The sequence below is a fragment of the Salvelinus sp. IW2-2015 genome, linkage group LG13 (assembly GCF_002910315.2).
Source record: "Salvelinus sp. IW2-2015 linkage group LG13, ASM291031v2, whole genome shotgun sequence".
NCBI lineage: Eukaryota > Metazoa > Chordata > Actinopteri > Salmoniformes > Salmonidae > Salvelinus > Salvelinus sp. IW2-2015.
Window position 1 is genome coordinate 26,940,323 of NC_036853.1, and position 22,369 is coordinate 26,962,691.

The following is a 22,369-nucleotide window of genomic DNA, read 5'->3' on the forward strand; positions in this document are numbered from 1 at the left end:
TATTTAATCTGTCATAGAAACAGTTTTTCTCTGCCACTTTTCTTTTTACTGAGAACATAAGAGGAAACATGCATTGCATTTTGTTTTACAACACTTTTTTTGGAGGGGGGGGAATCACATGATTTAAACATCCTTCTAACATTTTGCCACCGCCGCGCAACAACCAATTGGAGTGCAAAAATGTCAAATTAAAAGAAAAGAAAATCTCCCAAAGTTTCCCCTGTTTCTCCCTCGATGCCCTCACTCTTAATCGCCTCTCCACTAACGAATGCTGACAGAAGGCGGAATCAGAGCGACGGAAAATTTGCCCCCGCAGACTGTCATCTGTCACTGTCCTGATGAGGAGCACAGTGGGCACCAGTGCCCAGTTCAACCCCCCCCCCCCCCCCTTGCCCAGCGGGCACAAGACAGACACTGGACAGAGGGTTAGCCACCCTGGGGCATCTGGGCCCTCCTCTTCCTCGTCCGTTGCCTTGGTCCTGCCCAGCAGCCGTTAAGCTGCTCCGTTGAGCTAACTTGCTCATAAGTTCCCCTGAGCAGAGGGGAGAGGGGGGGTGGGGGGGTGCGGACATATTAGCTGTGCAGTGTCAGTCAGGACATGCTGTCCATGAGTCTCTGTGCCATCTCTAGAGCTTCACCAATCCCTGCCACAGTTTGAGTCAAGGGCTCTGTCCTAGTTCTGTTAGGCATTTCAACTAGATCWTGGTTTCAGCCCTACCAGAGTTGCTCTGTACATTTTGATGTTTATGAACAGATACTGCACTCTATAAAGGGATAGGTTTCTACCTTTTTTAGGTTTATCTAAAATGTGTGTGTACAACTTGTGTCCTGGTAGTTTGTTTATTACACAGTGGCATTTGGAGTTGGAATTCAGATTTGTCAGATATGAGTTGCATTTTTGTTGTTGTTGATAACAACCTATGGTTTAGCCTTGTTTCATGTGTATTTAATAACATAATCATTGTCATGGCATGCTCATATACCAGAAAGTTACTTGTTCAATAACTTGGAGAACGCCTCACAGCTTCTATGCCCACCTCGCACTCACTCCATCGTTCTCATTCTGCCTCTCATCTTCTTCTTTCACTCTCTCCATCTCTCTCGCTCCCCCTCTATTCTCCTCCTTATTTTTGCTCTATTTCTCTGTCCCTCCCTCGATTCATCTCTCTCGCTCCCTCTTACCTTCTACTTTCTGTCTCTTCCTCGCCATCTCTGTCCATCTACCTCACTCTCCCTCCTATCATCTACTTTCTCTCTCCCCTTTATCTCTCTTGCTCCCCCTCTCATCATCTCCTGCTTCCTCTCTCTCCCTCTCGTCCTCTCTCAATCGCTCTCGCTCTGACTCATCTTCTTCTCTCAAGGAGCCCAACCCGTTCCTGAACCCAACCTTGGAGGCTGATGCCCTGCTGAGGAGCCCAGTGCCCCCCGTACCCAGCAAGGACCAGGGCAGGCTGGCTAGCTCCGTCCGCTCCCTGGCCCCCCTCCACTTCCCCTCAGAGCTGGTGCCCTTTGACGAAGCCCTCCGGGACATCGGGATGGGCCGCCCCCTGGCCAGCGCTCAGGACGGGGCCGACGTGGTGGCTCGACACGGGGCCCAGCTACTAGAGGTCAAGGCTGCAGAGAGGAGAGGTCAGATATGGGCCCAATGATGTGTATAAACACTGTATATGTTCTAAGATAATGTGAGGTTTATATTTCAGATTTAATGGGCAGAGCTCAGATATGGTCACTCCGCTCCTCACCCACCTTCGCCATATAACTAATACATACTGTGCTATCTACTTTCCTACAGTTTAACTAATGCAATATTACTTAGGTTGAGAATGACGTGGATATTTAAAGCATTTTTTWAAATAACACAACCAATGTTAATGTGTTGTAAAAGGTTTAATGGGGGGGGCTTAGAGTACAGGATTCTCTAGTTATGTTTGTTTGATACAATGTGAGCCACACCAGGCCATCCAGCAGCCAGGCAGACAGGAGCAAAGATGAAGTAGACAGCTAGGCTGATTGAGGAGATGGCAATAGTTAGTTCTTGGCCCTAACAGAGACAGGCAGAAGGCTTTTAGCTCTGAGGGATGGCTACATGACCCTGGGAACTGTAAGGCACCCTATTCCCCTTTATAGTGCACTACYTTTGACCAGAGCCCTATGGGTAGTGCACTAAATGGAATAGGGTGCCATTCTGGACCCGCCGCGGGGCTGTGTGACCAACGAGTGTTTTGTGTGGATTTATCTCCACGTTGACAGAGATGGAGAAGCAGATGAAGATTGAGAACCTGTTTGTGACTTGGCAGCAGAGGTCAGCGCAGTCCAACATGCCCATCTCTGTAAGTACCGATCTACCGCAACCATTTTACGTCACATTTGACACTTGAGTCGTTTAGCAGACGCTCTTATCCAGAGTTACTTGTGAGGGTGTACATTTTCATTCATTTTTCTTACTCATGTCTCGTGGGAGTCGGAACACACAACCCCGGCGTCGCAAGCGCCATGCTTTACCAACTGASCCACGCGGGACCCTCCATTTTAGCCATTTCCCTCCCCATGAAACGCCAATGGACACAAACACGCACACGCAGCACTGTAAACGGCTCTACTGTGGAGAAATATCCGCTCCCCTCTGTCTGACAATCGGCGCTATCTACACTATATATACACCAAAGTATGTGGACACCCCTTCAAATGAGTGGATTCTGCTACTTCAGCAACACCCGCTGCTGACTGGTCTATACAATCGAGCACACAGCCATGCAATCTCCATAGACAAACATTGGCAGTAGAATGGTCTTACTGAAGAGCTCAGTGACTTTCAGCGTGGCACCGTCATACGATACCACCTTTCCAACAAGTCAGTTTGTTAAATGTCTGCCCTGCTAGAGCTGCCCCGGGTCAACTGTAAGTGTTGTTATTGTGAAGTGGAAATGTCCTCATACTCTCGGTCATGTAGTGTATCTTGCGAATGCATTGAGTTCACGCGGGCTGGCAGATTACGCACACAGCGACTCTCATACAAAACTCAGCAAATGGCCTCTCTCCATCTCAAATACATTTACACACATTTGCATGTTGGCGCAAATGGTTGTCTGAACTTTTTTTATGCACTGTAGCTAATTGATGTGTATTTAACTATTGCCATGTTTTAGTATTCTGGGACTTTGGCACGGAGAAATGAGATTATTTTTATTACGAGATTATTTTTAAGTAGTCCCCATTTTCAATAGTGCAACTAATTTACAAAGTTTGCAAGCTGGAGCATTTGAGCAGCTCTTAACGAGAGACGGTAACTCTTAAGTTGATATTCTAGCAAGCATTGTGTGACAGTAGACTTCATATTATTGTAGGTTTCCTGGGACTCACGAGCACAAGCTCACCAGTGCTTTCATCAGAGGCACTGCAAGATCTTGACAGGCAGCTAGGGCTGGCACAATAATCATATAATCACYACAATTATGGACAATAACCTGTAACAAAAAGAACATGTGATAATTGTCTTAATACATTCGTTTTAGGTGAAGGGGGGATTTAGCTTTATATTCAATTAGATAGACTTACGTRTTTGACATGAATAGGGTCAAGTTTTAAGAGCAGAACAGCACGGTTAGGAAGAGAGGCTTAGTTGAGACGGGTGTCACCTAAGCTGTGTTGTATTCATTAGGTAAATCGCAGCGAATTTTTGAAGACYCATTACAATTATGACAATGCCGTGATCATTTGCGTGACAATTAATCGTTACCCCTAAAATGACGTCATCGTCACAGACGGCGCATCTCTGGAACACACCGGCGCAGCGTACATTATCAATGGGAAAAAATCAAGTSTGTTTTGACATTCGTTCATGTTTCTGAAACACTCATTTCACAAAKATGCAATGTGGTGCGGGTGTTTCCCCCAGCTACCTTCATCATTAAAGGAAGATGGATGAAAACAAAAGTCCAAATAACTGTTGGTTACAGTATAAACAGTAACACAACAAACGCCACCAGTAGTCAGTCCCAATTAGACTCTTGTCTATTGAGCCTAGTGATGACATTGTCTGTGTTCCCTGTGTCTGCTCCTACTCCCTCCCTCAGTATGTTACCCCTCACCAGAGCAGGCTCATCCATTACCGCCCAGTCAGATGGCTGGCTGGCTGCCTGACTTGGTCCATCCACAGTGGGGGACCCATCTCCCTTCACTGGCCCCTTAGGTCACCTCAGATCTGCCTGCCGGCCCGCCCGTGGTTTCCCGACTTTATCACTGACGTGAAGGATTAGATATGAGAGGAGATCACATCAGCTCAACAGACGGTGTTGTCTTCTGTCTGTCTCCCCTTCCCTCCTATATCACACACACGTGTGTGTGTGACTCTCTTCCTGTCTCCTTCCTGATACCTGCTCAGGCCAGACTACAATGGAGCCCCCAGAATGCCTTGGGGCAGGGTTAATGGCCCTGTTTATTTGGCTCGTTGCTGACGTCATCAGGACACACGCAGGACAGAAGGGACTTTTACTAAAGACAATGGAGGAGCTTGCGCGCACACACACACACACACACACACACACACACACACACACACACACACACACACACACAGTCCTATCTTCATCTCCATCTTCAGGCTGCACTGGGAAGATAGATGATGGACGTGTCAATGAGAGTGATTTATAAGAAGGCAACAAATGAATTACTGGATAAGATGAGCCGTAACGTTTAAACAGTCAGATTCCTCTGTACTACGCCCATTAGCTGCATTGTCGGCGTAACGTTTAGTAGACTGTTTTGATTGTGTCATTAGAAAAACCGGACGTTGATCTCAGTGGTTGTGACYGTGGGTAMGTGGCTGTGTGTGTATTGTAAAAAWATATATATTTTTAAATAAATAAATAATGTATTTAACCATTTATTTAACTAGGCAAGTCAGTTAAGAACACATTCTTTACAATGACGGTCTACCCCCCGGGCCAAACCCTCCCCTGACCCGGACGACGCTGAGCCAATTGTGCGCCGCCCTATGGGACTCCCGATCACGGCCGGTTGTGATAACGGCCTGGGATCGAACCCGGATCTGTAGTGACACCTCTAGCACTGCYAAGCAGTGCCTTAGACRGCTGCGCCACTTAGGATCTGTCGTGTGTGTGTGCATGCGCATTCTGGGGCTTTTGGTATATATACTAGGAAGAATTCACATCTGACTCGAAGGACCACAAAGAGATGTTTCCTTACTTTCCACAGGTGGTGGACTTGGACACTCTGAAGCAGTCGTCCAGGCTAGTGCACTACTGCGCCACCCCTCTGCTCTTTGACCCCGTGTTCAGGAAGCAGATCCAAGAAGAGCAGATTGTCCAACCTCAACAGGTCAAGGTACAGCAATCATGGCTGCTTTCCCTTGGGGCCTAACTCCAACACACAATTTCCTCATATGGTTTTTCACTTCTTTCTTACTTTTGAAAGATGCCCTTTTAGTTATAAAATCTTGGAAACCATCCCAAACTTGGAGAATTTCTGAGAACAGGAGGGAACAAGCAGCAATCATCCAACAATCTTTCAACCAGAAACCTCTGAAATCTTTCAACCAGAAACCTCTATTTTCACCCCTCCGCTCCCCCTCTTCCCTCTCTTCTCCTCCCCCTCTCTTCRKCTCCCCCTCTTCAGAAGCGCCACTGCTCCAGTGACTCCACGGCGTCTGGCAGGGACCGTAGCTACAGTACGGACTCAGCTGATATGCTGCCTAGCCGGCTGAGAGAGGAGCCCTGGCTGCAGGACATCTCTAACACCTTCCTCCAGCAGTATGTCCAGTACCTCCAGAGCATGGGCTTCATCCTGGTCCAGGTCCGGCCACAGTCCCCCGCACGCAGGTACGTCTTGTCTCAGTGGGAGCCCAGTGGTCCTCAAATCGCTACACACTAATATATATATATATAATCAAACACTCTTTCTGCACCATACTAGCTCAAGTTTCAAGTTTATTTACCATGTGTAATGAATACATTGGAAATCTAACTCACCCGATCTCTCACAATAAAAACACAAACGCAATAAACGCAATAAAACTCAGGGCAAATGTCCTCRTTCTCTGAGTTTRCCTCCCACGATCCTCTCTGTGACAGTGAGCCGAACTGTGAGCAGTGTTCATTCATCCATTAGTCATCAGATGTGTTGTGATCACATCCTAGCCCCCAATAGCCACATCCCTCTGGCCACAGATGTGATATAACTGTAGCAGCCACTGGGCAGATGCTGTTTCTGCTTCTCTCGGTCTCTGTCATCCTCTGGCCCAGTACTGGGTGATTCACTCTTTTGTGTTGCCAGTCTCTGGGACCCCTGCTTAAAGGAGCACGCACACACACACACACACACACACACACACACACACACACACACACACACACACACACACACACACACTCTCTCTCTCTCGTTGGTCTCTCCAGCTCTGCCTCACCCCTAACCCTACTTGTCTCGCCCTCCGCTCCTCCCTGCAGCATCGCCAGGGCCCGGGCAGCCATGCTCAGCTCACTCTCGTCAGAGAGGCAGTCCTTCTCCTATAACAAGGCCAGGAGTGAGGACAGCCCAAAAGTAAGTAGTGTTGATGCAAGAGATGAGACTATTCACACACACACGCTCACACACACTTTTTGTGACTGAAAGGCATACCGGGATATATTGACTCTCACTCACTCACTCACTCACTCACTCACTCACTCACTCACTCACTCACTCACTCACTCACTCACTCACTCACTCACTCACTCTCTCACACACACACACACACACAAAATTCCCTCCATCATCACCCTCATCAACTCTTGAGATACTGTTGTATTTCTCTGCAGAGCACAGGGTCAGGCACCACCGCGTACCACCTCCAGAGGGCGCTCCCAGGGGGCATCGTACTGATGGAGCTGGCCTTCCAGGTGAGACCGCTGCCTACCGACCACCTCCACCCCTCTCTATATATTAAACATCCACCTCTCTCTCTCTCTCCCTCTAGCCCTTTCTCTGTCACTCCATATTACACCCCCCCCTTCTCACAGTGTCAGGAGATGAATTTAGAACCGTTGTCGTCATTGTAACCACACCACACAATATGCACTTCAAAAATCTCTCTCTCTTTCTTCTCCCCTTGTGTTTCGCTCTCTCCCACTATAATTGTCTTGTCTTTCTCGGTCTCTCTTTCCCTCTCCCTCTCTCTTTCTCTCAGGGTTGTTACTTCTGTGTGAAGCAGTATGCTCTGGAGTGTTCCCGCATCCCCATGGGTCAGACCGTCAACTCTCAGGTAACATCACGACGGCGTCTCTTATCGCTGGTGCTGTGAGTTAGACCACAGAGCCAGGGCCAAATTAACCAGACCATAYTCTCTTCTAGGTATGCCTGAGGCTGGGTAAAGAGAGGGATGAATAGAGAGGGAGGGAGTGCGAGATGAGATGTTGTAAACAGCTTGATTTCACATCTCTGGAATCATCGTCATGACTTTATACCCCTCCCCCCTGGCTATTAGGGGTCTAWTGGTACACATATTAGGAGGCCTATAGTCTATGCCTGCACTGTGTTGTACGCCTGCCTCTAAAAAAAAAAATGGCGCATTTCAAACAGTCTTTTTGTGAGGGGCAACCGGGAACTAGTTCTGTACGATGGCGAGTGGTGGGGGGGATCCAGAATTGGAGGATCCTCCATCACGGTTTCAATCTTCWGTTTGGCAACATTTTGGCTTCCCAGTAGATCACGACGGCGATGGACAGAGAGTTGTGGATAAAACGTTAACAGTGTGTCGCAACGCTCAACGAGAACAGGCTACGCATCTGCAAACGCCTCAAATATGTTGACACGTTTATGCCGACATCACACCGGTATACCAGAGCAAGACGGAAACGCAAAGAAACAACGGCAGCTGATTCTGACTGGGCCAAATAAATGATAAGAGCGATATTTTTTTTGTTTATAGCCGTGGATATGCACCCATTCTCGGTGGTTGAGAATAGGGGGTTTCAGCGCCTTGTGAGAATGCCCGAGACACGTTACTAACGTTCTTTTTGCACCCATTTCAGCAAAKAAGTATTATACACTCTATATAAGCAAGCCAAAGTTTTTAATGAATTTCACAGTGAGAGCCCATCAGATTACCCCGGAGTGGGAGCTGTACCTTGCTACAGACACCCCCCCCCCCCTTAGTACTCATCTGGCACTGAAGGAAGCTGTGTTGGGGTGCGTTCGCATCCAAATGGGAACTGGGGATTTACAGCATACGACTGGGAAAAACCCACTTGAACGGCCCTCAAACTGGTAATTACAAGTGGGAAACTCATTTATCATCCTGAGCACCCACTTCTATATAACAGCATTTTCATCAGTTAAATGCAACTACAAAACATTATTTATAAAAAGCAATGTATTAATGGGTTTTATAAAGTAGTTTTTTACAAGCATGATAGCTGTACTTTTAATTTATTGTTGGCAGCTTGTTGGCCATCAGCCAATCGCCATTTCTCAATGAGTTCAAATCACATGAATGAATCCAACTGGTATTTACGACTTCAGGACTGGTAAATTCCACCTCCCACATGGTTAAAAACGCAGCATCCGAGTGGAAACTTGAGAGGCCCAGCATAACAATCCGGTCACAACAGACAATGCAAGGAACATTGTGAATGCTGAATGAACATTGTGAATGGCATTACATTTTTCCAGTGTACCAAAACTGAACCGAACCATGACGCAAAACCGCAACACTTACCGAACCGTAGGTTTGGTGAACAGTTACACCCCTACAGGCTATGGTGTGATTCGTGTGAGTACCTCTTCCCCCCCCCTCCCTCCCTCCCTCTTTCTCTCTCCCTCTTTCTCCACCCTCCCTCCTTCCCTCTCTCAACCCTCCCCCCTCTGTTCCTCCCTCCTTTTATCTGGAGTGTATCCAGGTTTTGCTCTAAACTCGGTGTAATTCAATGTAAAGGTGTGTAAATGACTGCTGTGTGTTTGCTGAGCGTCTCCAGATGTCGCTCTGCTGGTAGTGAGGGAAAGCCCCGACAGGTGTTTCTCTCCAGCAGCTGGTCATCTACAACTATTAAGACATCTGAAGTTTTTTTTTTTTMTTACTTTTTTGTTTGTTTGTTTCTAAATGTGTGCGTGCTCAAAGCCCGGAAGCTATGAAATAATGAAGGACTGGTGTAGTACTAAAACCACAGTGGGAAACTCGGTGAAGCATTTATGTTTGTTGAAATGACCTACAACTATATTAACAAGAGAGGTGATTTGAAACATTCTGTCCTCCATTTCCTTTTTAAGTCAAACTGGAAAAAATGAGTGAACTCACTTCGSAAAATATCATTTTCTGCTCTTTTATTAAATTCTTCATAATGATTGCCTGCCGTGTATGGTATTCTGATCTCAGAAATATTCCGGTGCTCAAATATAACCAGTATATTTCAGACTGGTAATTGCTTTGCCGTGTAAACTAATGGGCAGAGTGGAGTGTGTGTCTAGCTACTGCAGCAGCCCARCTACTTTAAACAGAGCTAATGGACTGTCGTGTCTGTGGACTAGGGAGATATGGAGATGGACTTAGCAGCGGTAGGTCTGTTCTGGACTTTATGTACTAGACTACTGGCTGTGATCAGCTCGGCACGGCATGCTGAGTACAGACTGACTGGATCTCCTGTGTTGTTAGGCTTTTTGTGAAAAGCTATTTTTCTCTCTCTTCTCTCTCTCTATATCTATCTATCCTTCTTGTGACTAATCAGTTTTCAGGTCGTGAGTTGACCGTTGTTTAATGTGATACAGACAGAGGACCGTGTGTCAATGTCCTCCACGCCGTTCTTTCTCCAGACTAGTGTTACTAAATGGCTCAAAGTGATGCATGTTAGCCTGAGTAAACAAAGAGAGAAGGGCTTTCTCTTTTAGTCGCGGTAAATAGTTTGTGAAGAGCCATCGRGGTTCCAGAGTCTCGGTGCACAGCAGGGTGGCCGACATGTTAGTTAAGCACTGGAGTGGATGAGTGAGAGATTCATGGGCAGCTGTGTTTGCCTTTGTGTGTGTCTGTGTGGTTTATAATTGGACGCAGTCACCAGTCACCCTCAGTTCCCATCAGTGTTGACTGTTGTATTTGTGGCCTGTCTGACCTGCTCGTGCTTGGTGCTCACACACACCCACTAATTTGTCACCTCTTGTCACGTCACCTCTCTCTTCCATGTCACTGTAATCTTATTAATGTGAGTGTGTAGCAACACATTTGTCTTTGCATGTGTAATACATCTCAGTATTGTGACGGTTGTCTTTTGTATTTTGCTCTGTTTGTGTTTCTGTCTGTCTTGTTCTGTGTTTGTCCATTTCTTTTCCTTTTGTGCGTGTATGTTTCTGTGTTTGTCTAGTCCCATCTCATATCCTCTCTCCATCAGGGCTCCCTCCTCACCAAACCTCTCCGTCTCAAGCCGTTCCCTGACGCCACACCGGTCTCTGACTCTGCGGTATGTCCCAGAACCCTTAGGGGCGGGGTGTCTTCCACCAATCAGGCTCCACCCCCTCCTCTTCCCTCTGCTTGCTGCCATGGCCCCTGATCTCTCTCTCTCAATCTACAGTATCCCTCTTTCTTTCTCTCTCTTCCTCTCTCTTTCCCTATTGTGCTATTTCTCTCTCTCTCCCTCTCTCTCTGTCTCTGTCTCTGTCTCTGTGTGTGTGGAATTATGATGGCTTCATCTGTCTGATAGAATAGATTCAATCATCAGTGCAGCCTGGTGGAGCTTTTGACTTCCCTACGTGTCTGTTCTGTTGTGACTCTTGGGTTTATCTCAGTCCTTTAGACTCTGTTGTCTTTGGGGTTGCCTGACTCCTGTCTCAATCTACATCTCCATTTTACTGCTGGGGCAAACAGTCCTGGGCGATGCTGCGCTGTGATTCACTGTCTGTCTGTGGGTCATTTTGCCCCTCCCTCCGAGCTACTTCTGTATCAGTCTGTGTTTGTCTTGCAGCTGGTGAATAAACTAGCCTAAATGCTGCTTGTTCTGCAGAATGCCTACTGTTACTGTTGTCCTTGTGTCTTTTTTTTGTGCAGCTGAAATCTGGACTGAGCAATCTTCTGACTTCCATGAAGTCTTCAAGCATCTGTTTGTGATTTCTTTTAGCACATTTAGTAGTTGGAACTTCATGTCACCTGGTGTGGGGTCTTGCGGGTTGGTGACCCATCGGTCCAAGGATCTGGGATCTTCTTCTTCAAGCKTTCTGATGGGCTCGAATCATGTCCCTGTCTGGCCCTGCCTTCCATTTCGCTCTTTCTCTGCTCCAATAAACTCTTATGTGATTTCTCTGCATCCTGGATGGCCCTGATAATTAAGAATCCTCTCGGTATCTGTTTTTTTGCATCACTAATCCACTGTCATCCTCTGTRGTTGTAATGTAAAGTGTCRCTTTGTATTAGAAAAGAGCTTTGATATATATATACCGAAAATTGACTTTTCAACTGAGTTATATACTTTCACCTCAACTAAGTTATGTACTTTCACCTCTTTGCTAGCACATATGACAGGTGTGTTTGACAGGRGTGTAGCATTAACACTAAGTTAAAGATACAAGCAAGTTTCAAAYGTATACCCAAAATACTTTTTAGATATGATTGGCTGAGCAATTAATGCATGAAATGCCTGAGAATTTAATCCACGGTGTTGATGTTAAAAGGTCCCTAATAAACGTGTTGTTCCACTCACAGAATTAAACAGTGTTATATTGTGTCCCTGTGGTTTCACTGCTAAAGGGAAGTTTGCACTCCTAATAGCTTCCGCTGCCCTGTGGACTCAGGGGTCAGAGGTCAGAGGTTCCAGGTAATTAGGCTCCAGATCTCTCCAGCTACAATTGGGGGACACTGACCAACAGAACCATTTAACTACTAAACTGCTCTGTACCGTCCCGTTCCGAACTTCTGACATTACTCTACTACTTCTAGCCTTCAATCTCTTCCACCGTCTGTACAGAAATGTTTTTTTATTTTTMATTATTGAAGGCGTCTGCCCGAACACAAAATAACATGGCAAAGCCAGGTTCAAAGTGTTCACTTTATCAGAGAGATTGTGAAAGGTTCAACTGTTACGTTGACTTAAAGGAGAGGAAAAATAACTTTATCTTGATGTGTAATGTACTATATGCATCTAGACTAGTGCTGGCATTAAATGAAAACGGAGTGTTATTATTTTTRCCCTGACTCTTGGATTTGACAAGACCTGTTCCAGGCATTGGGTCAAGATGAAAGCAGCAGCAGTAATAGCATTTACCCCCCCTTCCCCTTCCCCAACACCCCTCCCGGAACCCTAGCTCCTGTTATTGTGTAGTAATTACTGCATGCTCCAGCCTCTCACCGCAATCATTTGCATTTTGCCATTAATGCTTTTGTAAGCCTCCGCTTTGATGTTGGATTTAATTAAATAAGATATACAATTGTGAAGTTGATTGATATCACAGTTGCTTACAAAAGGCTCTCACAAAGGAGGGTTGGGAGMAGCGTTGCAGTATAAGCACTTTAAGTGCATGCTGCCACAGATTGGATGGATACAACACAGACAGACAATGGCTGTAGACAACAGTTTAATGGGGCTGCTATAACTATTAGACACAAGACAGATAGCAATGCAGAGAGAGAGAGAGAGGCGCTGGGCCTAACTTTAGAYACGCTATTATAAAACATTGAATTGTGCATATGATACTGCCAATGCTGGCTTGATTTTAATCCAGGAGAATTCAGATGGTTTTGTGAATGTATCGACCTGAAAAAAGGGGTTTGGGGTTTAAGGTCATGATCTGAGGATGCTAAGGATGCTGGGTAGGGTAGGTCATGGGGATCTTCTTCCTCTGGACTAGGTGATTGTTAGGTTCCATTGTATGTGTGTGTGTGCGTGTTTGTGTGGTGTATCCCATTCAATCCCATCCCCGCAGCCCTTAAAGAACTCGGTAGTGAGTGTCTACACTGTGTCGCCCCCTCTCTCMCTCTCTCACCTCCAGCTCTCCATGCTGTTCACAGAGGAGTGTGATAAGGTGCGTGACCTGATGCACGTGCACTCGTTCAGCTATGACTTCCACCTGCGGGTGGTGCACCAGTACCTGGTGGGCTGTCACATGACCCTGCGGCAGGGATACCAGCTGACCGGCTTCCTGGAGGACTTCATAGCTCATCACCCTGACATCCCCAAGTTCGGACGCAATCACGTCTTCCAGGGTGAGTCTGACCCAGCCCACCTAAACAAGTAGACCCTGATGTTGCTGCGACAATGAGTCCCAGCAGTAGGAACATGGTTAAGACTGTGCTTTAACATAAACCACCTGTGCTTTGCGCTTTCACATGTGATCTCTGCTTGAGCCTAACAGTGAACATGATCTCCGTGAACATCTGGGAAATTGCCTTTGAAAGTATGTCGCTGTGCGCGGGTTACTAATCTGTGTTGGGTTGAATCTAGGCCGATGTCCTGTCAGTGAGCGCATGCTTTCTACCTGTCTGTCTGTCAGGGAGTTTCTCTATCTCTACGGGGATGATCACAGCCCACCAGCTGTATAACTACATCACTGACCACGCTGGCACCTACGGCATGAAGCCCCTTCGCATGTCCAAGGTTGCAATGACCAGCGAAGGCAAGAAGGGAGCGCCACCCAGCTCCGACCTGCATGAGTACGCTCTGGTGGCTCTTTGGAACAGGTAGGTTTATGGACACACACACTCACACACACACACACACCTCCGCGACTTTAAAATACATTATTCATGACCTATTCTTCTCCTCCAGCTCGGGCTCTTACAAGGACCTGGAAGGCCTGCGTCACCATGACGATTTTGACGTGTCCCTGCTGGTGTGTCACAATGCCGCTCCATTTGAGGAGCAGTCGGAGGGAGAGAGACATCTGCTGAGGTCCAGTGTAGATCTAGTTTATAAATTGCCTGGCTGTGCTGATGAGACAGTGGATTGCGCAGTCAGATGGAACAGAGTGAATGGGCATTTTAACGTCGTAGATTTAGCCGGTYCTAGCTTGTGGAATAGACACCGGCTATAATGCGGTTTTAACCAATCAGCATCCGTGATTAGACCCACCCGTTGTATAAATATCACACAATGGATGGGGGAAGTAATMACTCCTAGTCAGACGGGTTAGACCAGGGTATACATGTGGTGAAAACCATGTTGCTCTCTTTTGTCCTTGAGCAAGGCAGTTAACCCCRAACAACGGGCGCCGATGACGTGGTCGTCGATTTAAGGCAGCCACCCGCACCTCTCTGGTTCAGAGGGTATGGGTTAAATGAGGAAGACGTGTTGGTTGAATATCATTCAGTTGTGCAACTGACTAGGTATCCCATTCCCCCTTTTTCAATCCTCTGAAATCCTGTGGGGAAATGGTTTCTTTTGAAAATTGGGGAAAGGTTACAATTTTGTAGGTTACAATTTCGTACAGTAGGTTGCTATTGAAAACAGTAGGTTAGTATTCTTTACAGTAGGTTACACAACATGAAGCAGTGTATTGTACCAATATCTCTGTGTATGTAAGAGGTTTATTGCACTGCATTGACAGTGACTTGTCTGTCTTTTCAATCTGTGTGTGTGTCCATGCGTGTGTTTAATGGTTCAGGCTGCGTTACTACGTGATCATGACCAGTCAGCGAGAGCTGTTCCCCCGGCTGACTGCTGACATGCGGCGCTTCAAAAAGCTTCCCCAGATACACCGAGAGGCCCGRGACCTGGGAGGAAAGGTTCCCCCTGAGAGAGGGACAGAACCGGGCGGGGCACGGGACCCTGAACCAGACCTCTGGGAGGAGACCCCACCTGCAGCCTCAGCCCCAGACACCGCCATCTCTACCCCCAGCGATGGGAACGAGTTTTACCCCCTGACTGGCCGCCGGAGGTCTGGGTCTGGGGCCCAGGGACTCCTCTACCCCTCTCCTCTGTTCCCTCTACTCAATCAGGAGGTAGGGTTCTCCAGGACTGCTAGAACTTAATTGTGTTTTTAATCTTGAACTATTTAATATGTGTAACATTGTACTCGCATGGATGAAGAAACTGTAGGTTACTATTTCATACTAGGTTTATTTCCAAAAATAAAGGAATAGGTTACTATGTTAGTATAACTAAATAAATCAGTGTACCAATATATTTATGTATTAGTTATTGCCAATGTGGCATGTACATGAAATTATAAGCAATGTATTTTAAATGAGTCAAATAAATTGACTCCGTCATCCATCCAGGTGGGCTGTGCACGGAGGCAGATCCAGGCGAGCGTGGAGCAGGCCATGGGCCACTGTCGCAGGGATAATCTGTGGAGGAGGCTGTTCCATGGTGAACACCATCACCTGGCCATGGACAAGCTCAAGCTGAGCAAACTGTCCTTCAGCGAACTGGAGGAGCTCCTCAACGCCGTGCAGAGTCGATCTGTAGAGGAGATCGACCCKCAGCTGGTAAAGAACACACTGTACCTCACTCCACTACAGACCACGCCACCTCARCTCACCGCCATACTTCATATTGTTCATGTCTTTCCTGCGGGGTCGGGGTCCATTCCATTTCTATTCAGTCAATTTAGGAAATCAGCTGAAATTCCAGTACTCAATTTTCCTCATTTACTTTTCAATGCTTGACCCTGACCTTGCTTTCCTGTTTACACACAAACCCTCCTCCCTCGCGGACTCACTCAGATGTGCAGTGCTGTATGATGAAACGTGTCTTTCTCAGGTCTTGTTTGTATCGCCTCTATTCGCTTATTGCTTTAGCAGTAGCTGCTGTGTTGATTTGACAGCATCTGTTTGCTGCTCTTCCTGTTTAGGAAACATCTCAGACGCCCATCAGCACCCTACTGCACACATACAGCAAGAGGCATAATTATTATAGAGCCATCTACACCCATCATTAAAACGCATCCGGTCACTGATTGGATTGTGCAGCCGTTCAGAGTGATTGGTTGGTTCCAGTCAGCTGTACATATGTATTCTTTTCAATAGCCTAATTTCCAGTATCACGTCATGTCCATATTAGGCTATTGCGTTCCAGTYGTGATTTGGATTTGGCTAAGTACCTCTGGAGGTAGATAAGCATGTGTTGTGTCAGTGTTGTAGAGTTTCCTGTTAGCCTCTTGTGCTTGTTAGATGGACACATTTAATTTAGTTGCCTGTAAATTACTGCGAACAGATTATCTTCTGCAATAACAAAAAAAAAAAAAACACTTTAACCCAGAAGTTTGTTATTGATGTTAACGATATAGCCTTCCTTCACCTGTTGGCTTTGTAAAATAAAGGCCTTTCTTCAGAGCTCCAATAATTAAAATTATTCATCCGTTATACTTAGTTTCAAGTACCCAGTTTCAACTGCTCCGATTACACAATGGTTACATAATGGTTTTGAGCAACTACAGACACAGGTAGACAAATGTGRCTTTCAGCAGGACAATGACCTAAAACACAAAACCAAATATACACTTGAGTTGCTTACCAAGACGACATGAAGTAATCCTGAGTGGCCTAGTTACAGTTTTGATTTAAATCGGCTTGAAAATCTATGGCAAGTCTTGAAAATGGCTGTCTAGCAATGATCAACCAACTTGACACAGCTTGAAGAATTTTTTTAACAATAATGGGCAAATATTGTGCAATCCAGGTGTGCAAAGCTCTTAGAGACTRACCCAGAAAGACTCACAGCTGTAATCACTGCCAAAGGTGATTCTAACATGTATTGACTCAGGGGGTTGAATAGTTATTAGTTAATAGTGTGATTTTTTAAATATATTTTTTTATGATATAATTTTTCTTCCACTGACATTACAGAGTATTTTATGTAGATTGTTGACAAAAAAATGACAAATCCATTTTAATCCCACTTTGTAACACAACTAAATGTGGAAAAAGTCAAGGGGTGTGAATTCTTTCTGGAAGGACTGCATGTATTGTGATTAGTGGAATTTTACCATTAAACCCATGCAACCCAATAACCATTACAATAGCAAAACACTATCATATTTTTTTGATCTCCTTCCTATTGTTATTTTTACAATTATTATGTTCATCGTTAGAATAATAAGTAATGTCGATACCATTAGTGCTCTTTGTATAGTAGCCGTGTATAACCACCATCGAGCTGCATTTTAGTTTTAAAGTGAAATAACAAAGGGAGCTTTGAATAATTTGCCTAAACAATAAATAAAKCGCAATTCACATTTGCATGCTACTGTTTTTAGTCTGCTGAAATTTTGGATTTACAGACTCCCTGGTACACTTATTTATTTAGTGTTTACACTGTTCCAAAGGGTCCGAAAAAATAATAATATTGCACACAATACTCATGCAACGCTTGTTCCTATACCCTCCTTTTTCTTGATCTCCAGTAGTTTCCACAACTAAGTCAAATGTCTTCCACAGATCTGACTTCCCCTTTCCCTCCTGAGCAACCAGTAAACATTCACCCGTTTCGAGTTTATTTGTCCACATCCATTGTGCTGTCATGTGTTACTGTYTTTGGAGTTTGTTATAACCCATTTATTGATATGATTATGATAGGCTATAGGTCAGGCCCTATTGGCATGCCATGCTTATATGTTTCACGTAAAGAGAGCAAGGGTTGAGGGAATAGGGAATGTTTTTCCTAAACAAATTTGGAAATTTCGGAAACAGAACTTTTCAGTCAGAAACAAGTAAGAAACTAAATGGCTGAAATAATGTTGTAGCTTCAGCACGGACAGCGCAATAAYCACTTGCTGTGCTGTGGTGCCTTTCCGCTGCAGTAGGGAGGAGAGCGAGACAACGTGCGCCAGTCACACAGGAACTCGCTGTCATTTTTTTTAACACAGTGTGACCATCGGACTCTTTCTTGAGTCATTTTTGTGTCTTAATTATGTCATCAAACAGTATTCGTTTAAGCATCACACAAGCTCGCTGCATATGTCGTTTATTTTATTCAAACACATAGGGGTGTGTCTGCCTATATATGGGCCAATCGGTTGGTCGAAAGAACAGGATGACTCTCGGTCGACCAAGATTTTTTTTTTTTCGGGGACAGCCCTAATTGGTTTTCTACCCAAAGTTGTAAAGGAAATGTTGTCATCTATTTAATAAAGACAAGAGACCAGCACAATGGATGAGTYTGGCGGTATAACAGGTACTTTCGCACTACTTTATGGTAAATAATGCAAGCGACTTCAATTACTAATTTCTCTGAAAAGAGGAAAAACGCATCACCAGATTCAGGGTGAGGGAAGGGAATACATTACATAGTATGGAGAAGCAATACTCCTCGCCGCAGCTTCGTACTACTTGTCAAACATAAAGAATTGATACGGGTTGTTAGGGTGGGATTGGCATGGGGTGTGGGGGGCTTTTTGACATTTTTGGGGGGATTCCTCATGTCTTACTCATTGATAGGACAAAGTTTGGTACAAATCGGATGTTGGGTACTATATTTATGGGATATTATCTGAATCCTAGAAATAAAAGTGGCCAATTTGAGTGCAATCAATTCGCTTAATGTCACTGAGATGAAATAAAATGTTTAAAAGAAAATGCAGAAATGCCAATCTTAGCTGTTTCTAACTACAGAAAGAATTTCAGAACAATCTGAGATGGTGGGTGTCATGGCTTGCTGAAATGACAAGGAACGACTCCACAGCATCCTTGGATGAATAGTCATAATCACAGAGAGAGGTGTGTGTGTGTGTGTGCGTGTGTGTGTGTGTGTGTGTGTGCACGTGTACGTGCGCGCATGCGTGCACACATGTTTCTTGTGCGTGTCGAACAGGAGAGAAACGCGGTACGTAATCCATGGAGAAAGGAATCCTGATAATCACAGGCTCCCTCTAAAAGCCCCCATACTTTTCCTGATCCAGTGGTTGTGGGCTACTGGGCTCCTCACTGTGTGACTGACAGTTCCTTCGAGTCTTAGAGCCTTCCCACAGTGCACCGCAGTAGCTCATCCCATCAGAGCTGAGACYGGGAGGCAGGTGGAGAATGGAGCCAAGACCAGGCCGTATCCTCCATATATTAACCACASAAGCTTTACAGTGACTGCAACATGAGGATAGTGCTGCCGTCGTATCCCCATGTGCAGTTGGAGAACAATATCAATGCGCTGAATGCAGATATGTGCATTGTGATTACATGTAGCTACTCCACTGTGCCAATGTCATATTTGATCTATTCTGTAGTTACATCCCGATTCCATATATAGTTACCTACTTTTGACCATGGACCGTGGGCTCTGGTCAACAGTAGTGCACCGTTTTAGGGAATAGGGTACCATTTGGGATGCAACCTGTGAGTTTGTTTTATACCCCCTGACCCTCTGGGCATGTCAGAAGTCTACATGCTGCTCACAACTAGGGGATAGCGCTCAGCTACCAGAGGTCTACTCTGGCTACATGTGATCCCCAGCTACAGAATAGTTTTTAAACCAAATTGAATTACATATGGAATGTGTCTGATGATACTCTTTGCTAGTAACAAATTAAATTTCATTTAAATGATGTCTCGTTAAAGATGAACTAAAACTATTATCAAATCCATCATGAGGTTGAAGCTTCTCGATGCTCAGAAGCCCAACGTGCAGAAGGTATTAATTCTGACTAGGATGTTAGCATGGGATGCTTCCCAAACCCTATTTCCTAGTATATAGGCAATTGGGTGCCATTTGGGACAGTAGAGCGCAGCCTTTAAAAAATATAAAAAATAATATATAACTGTATCATTATGTAGGAAAAGATGTACACTTCAATTTAGTGTGGAGGTATAGCTACAGTAAAGAGCTGCCCTCTTCCAAGATAATACACGCTCTGTCTTTCCCACAGGGATCTCAGCAATTATCAACAGGAAAGTCCTAATTTAAAAACCCAAACYTACTATTTATATAAAGAAAAAAGAAGTGGAATGGAAACTTCACTGCCAGCGAGCTGAGAGAACAGATTAAGAGTGTGTAGTAAAGTATGCACATTGTGAACTGAGTAGGCTCTACAGCATTGCAGGGGTCGCCGTTGAAAAGCTGCCTACAGCTCACCCCCCCCCACCCCGCTTTGCCTTCCCTCCCGATCCTCTATTCTGCCTGCATCAATTGCTGCTATTCATAATGTATGCCAGGGAATCACAGATTCTCAGCCAAGAAATGTTTTATACATTTTAGATTCAAAGCCAGCTTAGTAATTGGATGTGTACTATTTCTGCATTTTTAATTTAGAAGGTAATATCGAGAAAACTTTGAAAGATCTTTACTTTTATCTTAATTCCTAATGTAWCCTTTGTCAGTGTGTGTAGGCTAATTGTTCCTCCAGTTTCAGCAATAGTTCTTGTGTAGCTGAAGCGGTTTTGTATGTGGGTGGTAACTGGTAGGGTCAAGCCATTTCTTTATCTGTAGTTCAGAAGCCTGATGAATATTTTCGGGTCGAAATGTTGAACAATAACACTTTTTTAAAAAGCTTTGTGTCCTCTCTCTCGGTTCCAGGACTGTTTCCTAACCATGAGTCCCYGCTGGTACCAGAGTCTGATCAAAGTGCTGCTGACTCGATTCCCTCAGAGCTGCCGACACTTTGATGACAGTGGCATTCAGTATCTGGTAAGAACAAAWCAACTAATATAACGTATAAAATYTAAACACTACAAGAACATGTAAAAACTACAACTCCACAATCACAGTAGAATTCAAYTTGTTTGTCAAAATAGGTTCCAGAGTGCGGCCTTCAGAGCTCAACCACCACTAAATCAGCGTCATGTTCAGTAGGACACACGTAGCAAAATCTGCAATGGAAAACCTATCAAAACTTTTCTCCCCACTGAACACAGCCCATCACAGTATATTATGAGCTGCCCCCCCCCCCTATTTCTGACAATATATAAATAGCTCTCTAAGTTCTGCAATGACTGACATGACAAGAGGAAACCTACTGATGCACTACCCAATTTTGAAATTGCACCTTGTGCATTCAACTATTACAACTGTCAAGAGTAAGAGTAAGTTGAAAGCCTGACTTTCAAAAAGAACAAAAACAATTGCATTTGTTCATCTCCCCCTACCTCTCCGCACCCAAAAGTTTGGGAACCACTGGACTATAGCACCACCAGCTACTGCACCTCCAGCTGATTCAATGTGACCCAGAATATAATGCAGATTAACAGGGGAAGCACCCCACTAAGCAAATGAATTATCCCCTCTTCTCTACTCCACATTCAATGATTCCATCCGCCTCAAGCCAAACTGTATCGTGACACTGCATGCAACAACATCAAAACCACCGGGTGCCTCTATCAAAGTTCCCATAGCTCAGTCATTGGACTCCACTGTTTATTATATGCATTCAAGACAAATACTATATCAATCTATATGTGTAATATTCAATAATTAATTCCCTCCCTCTGTCCCCTATTTGATTTCAATGGATTTTGAAGGTCAACTTTTTATACTGAACAAAAATATAATCACAGCATGTAAAGTGTTGGTCCCATGTTTCATAAGCTGAAATAAAAGATCCCAGAAATGTTCCATACGCACAAAAAGCTTACTTAAAATTTGTGGGCACATTTGCTTACATCCCTGTTAGTGAGCATTTCTCCTTTGCCAAGATAATCCGTCCACCTGACAGGTGTGGCATATCAAAAAGCTGATTAAACAGCATGATCATTACACAGGTGCAACTTGTCCTGGGGACAATAAAAGGCCACTCTAAAATGGGCAGTTTTGTCACACAACACAATGCCACAGATGTCTCAAGTTTTAAAGGGAGAGTGCATTTGGCATGCTGACTGCAGGAATGTCCACCAGAGCTGTTCCCAGATAATTTAATGTTCATTTCTCTACCATAAGSTGCCTCCAATGTCGTTTTATAGAATTTGGCAGTACGTCCAACCGGGCCTCACAACCGCAGACCACGTGTAACCACGCCAGCCTACATTCGGCTTCTTCACCTGCGGTATCGTCTGAGACCAGCCACCCGGACAGCTGATAAAACTGTGSGTTTGCACAATGAAGAATTTCTGCACAGCCTGCCAGAAACCGTCTCAGGGAAGCTCATCTGCGTGCTTGTCATCCTTACTGGGGTCTTGACCTGACTGCAGTTCGGCGTTGTAACCGACTTCAGTGGGCAAATGCTCACCTTCGATGGACACTGTCATGCTGGAGAAGTGTGCTCTTCACTGATGAATCCCGGTTTCAACTGTGTTAACTCGAAATGACACAACGACAAGGTTCCAGTTTAACAAAGTTTACTCTACTATATGAACACACTACAAGGTAGCCATTACACTCAAGGCCAGTTCAACAACGAACAAACTTCCTGCGCATGCGCGCTCTTGACTGAGTGATAGCCCCGTAATAAACAGAAATATAGGGATACTTAAAACATGAACTTAACAATCTCCCCCTTTTCTTTAAAGAAAAAAAAACATCACACAACATAATTAAATGTCCAA

The 22,369-nt window shown here is 45.0% G+C and overlaps 1 protein-coding gene across 6 annotated transcripts in view; it reads left to right on the top strand.

The window, feature by feature from the left end:
- Positions 1-22,369, top strand: part of szt2 (SZT2 subunit of KICSTOR complex) — a 114,128-nt gene that overhangs the window by 84,750 nt on the left and 7,009 nt on the right. For 3 of the 6 annotated variants that reach the window (XM_023999423.3, XM_024147408.2, XM_024147407.2), the window contains 14 exons: positions 1,362-1,629; positions 2,251-2,330; positions 5,215-5,343; positions 5,635-5,837; positions 6,465-6,558; positions 6,816-6,896; positions 7,184-7,258; positions 10,344-10,439; positions 12,958-13,171; positions 13,459-13,645; positions 13,734-13,856; positions 14,569-14,905; positions 15,185-15,394; positions 20,409-20,519. In XM_023999423.3, coding sequence (XP_023855191.1) covers positions 1,362-1,629; positions 2,251-2,330; positions 5,215-5,343; positions 5,635-5,837; positions 6,465-6,558; positions 6,816-6,896; positions 7,184-7,258; positions 10,344-10,439; positions 12,958-13,171; positions 13,459-13,645; positions 13,734-13,856; positions 14,569-14,905; positions 15,185-15,394; positions 20,409-20,519 — 2,208 coding nt within the window. The remainder of the gene's footprint in view (positions 1-1,361; positions 1,630-2,250; positions 2,331-5,214; positions 5,344-5,634; positions 5,838-6,464; positions 6,559-6,815; positions 6,897-7,183; positions 7,259-10,343; positions 10,440-12,957; positions 13,172-13,458; positions 13,646-13,733; positions 13,857-14,568; positions 14,906-15,184; positions 15,395-20,408; positions 20,520-22,369) is intronic. The other 3 variants (XM_024147406.2, XM_070446204.1, XM_024147409.2) reach the window with 2 other exon arrangements.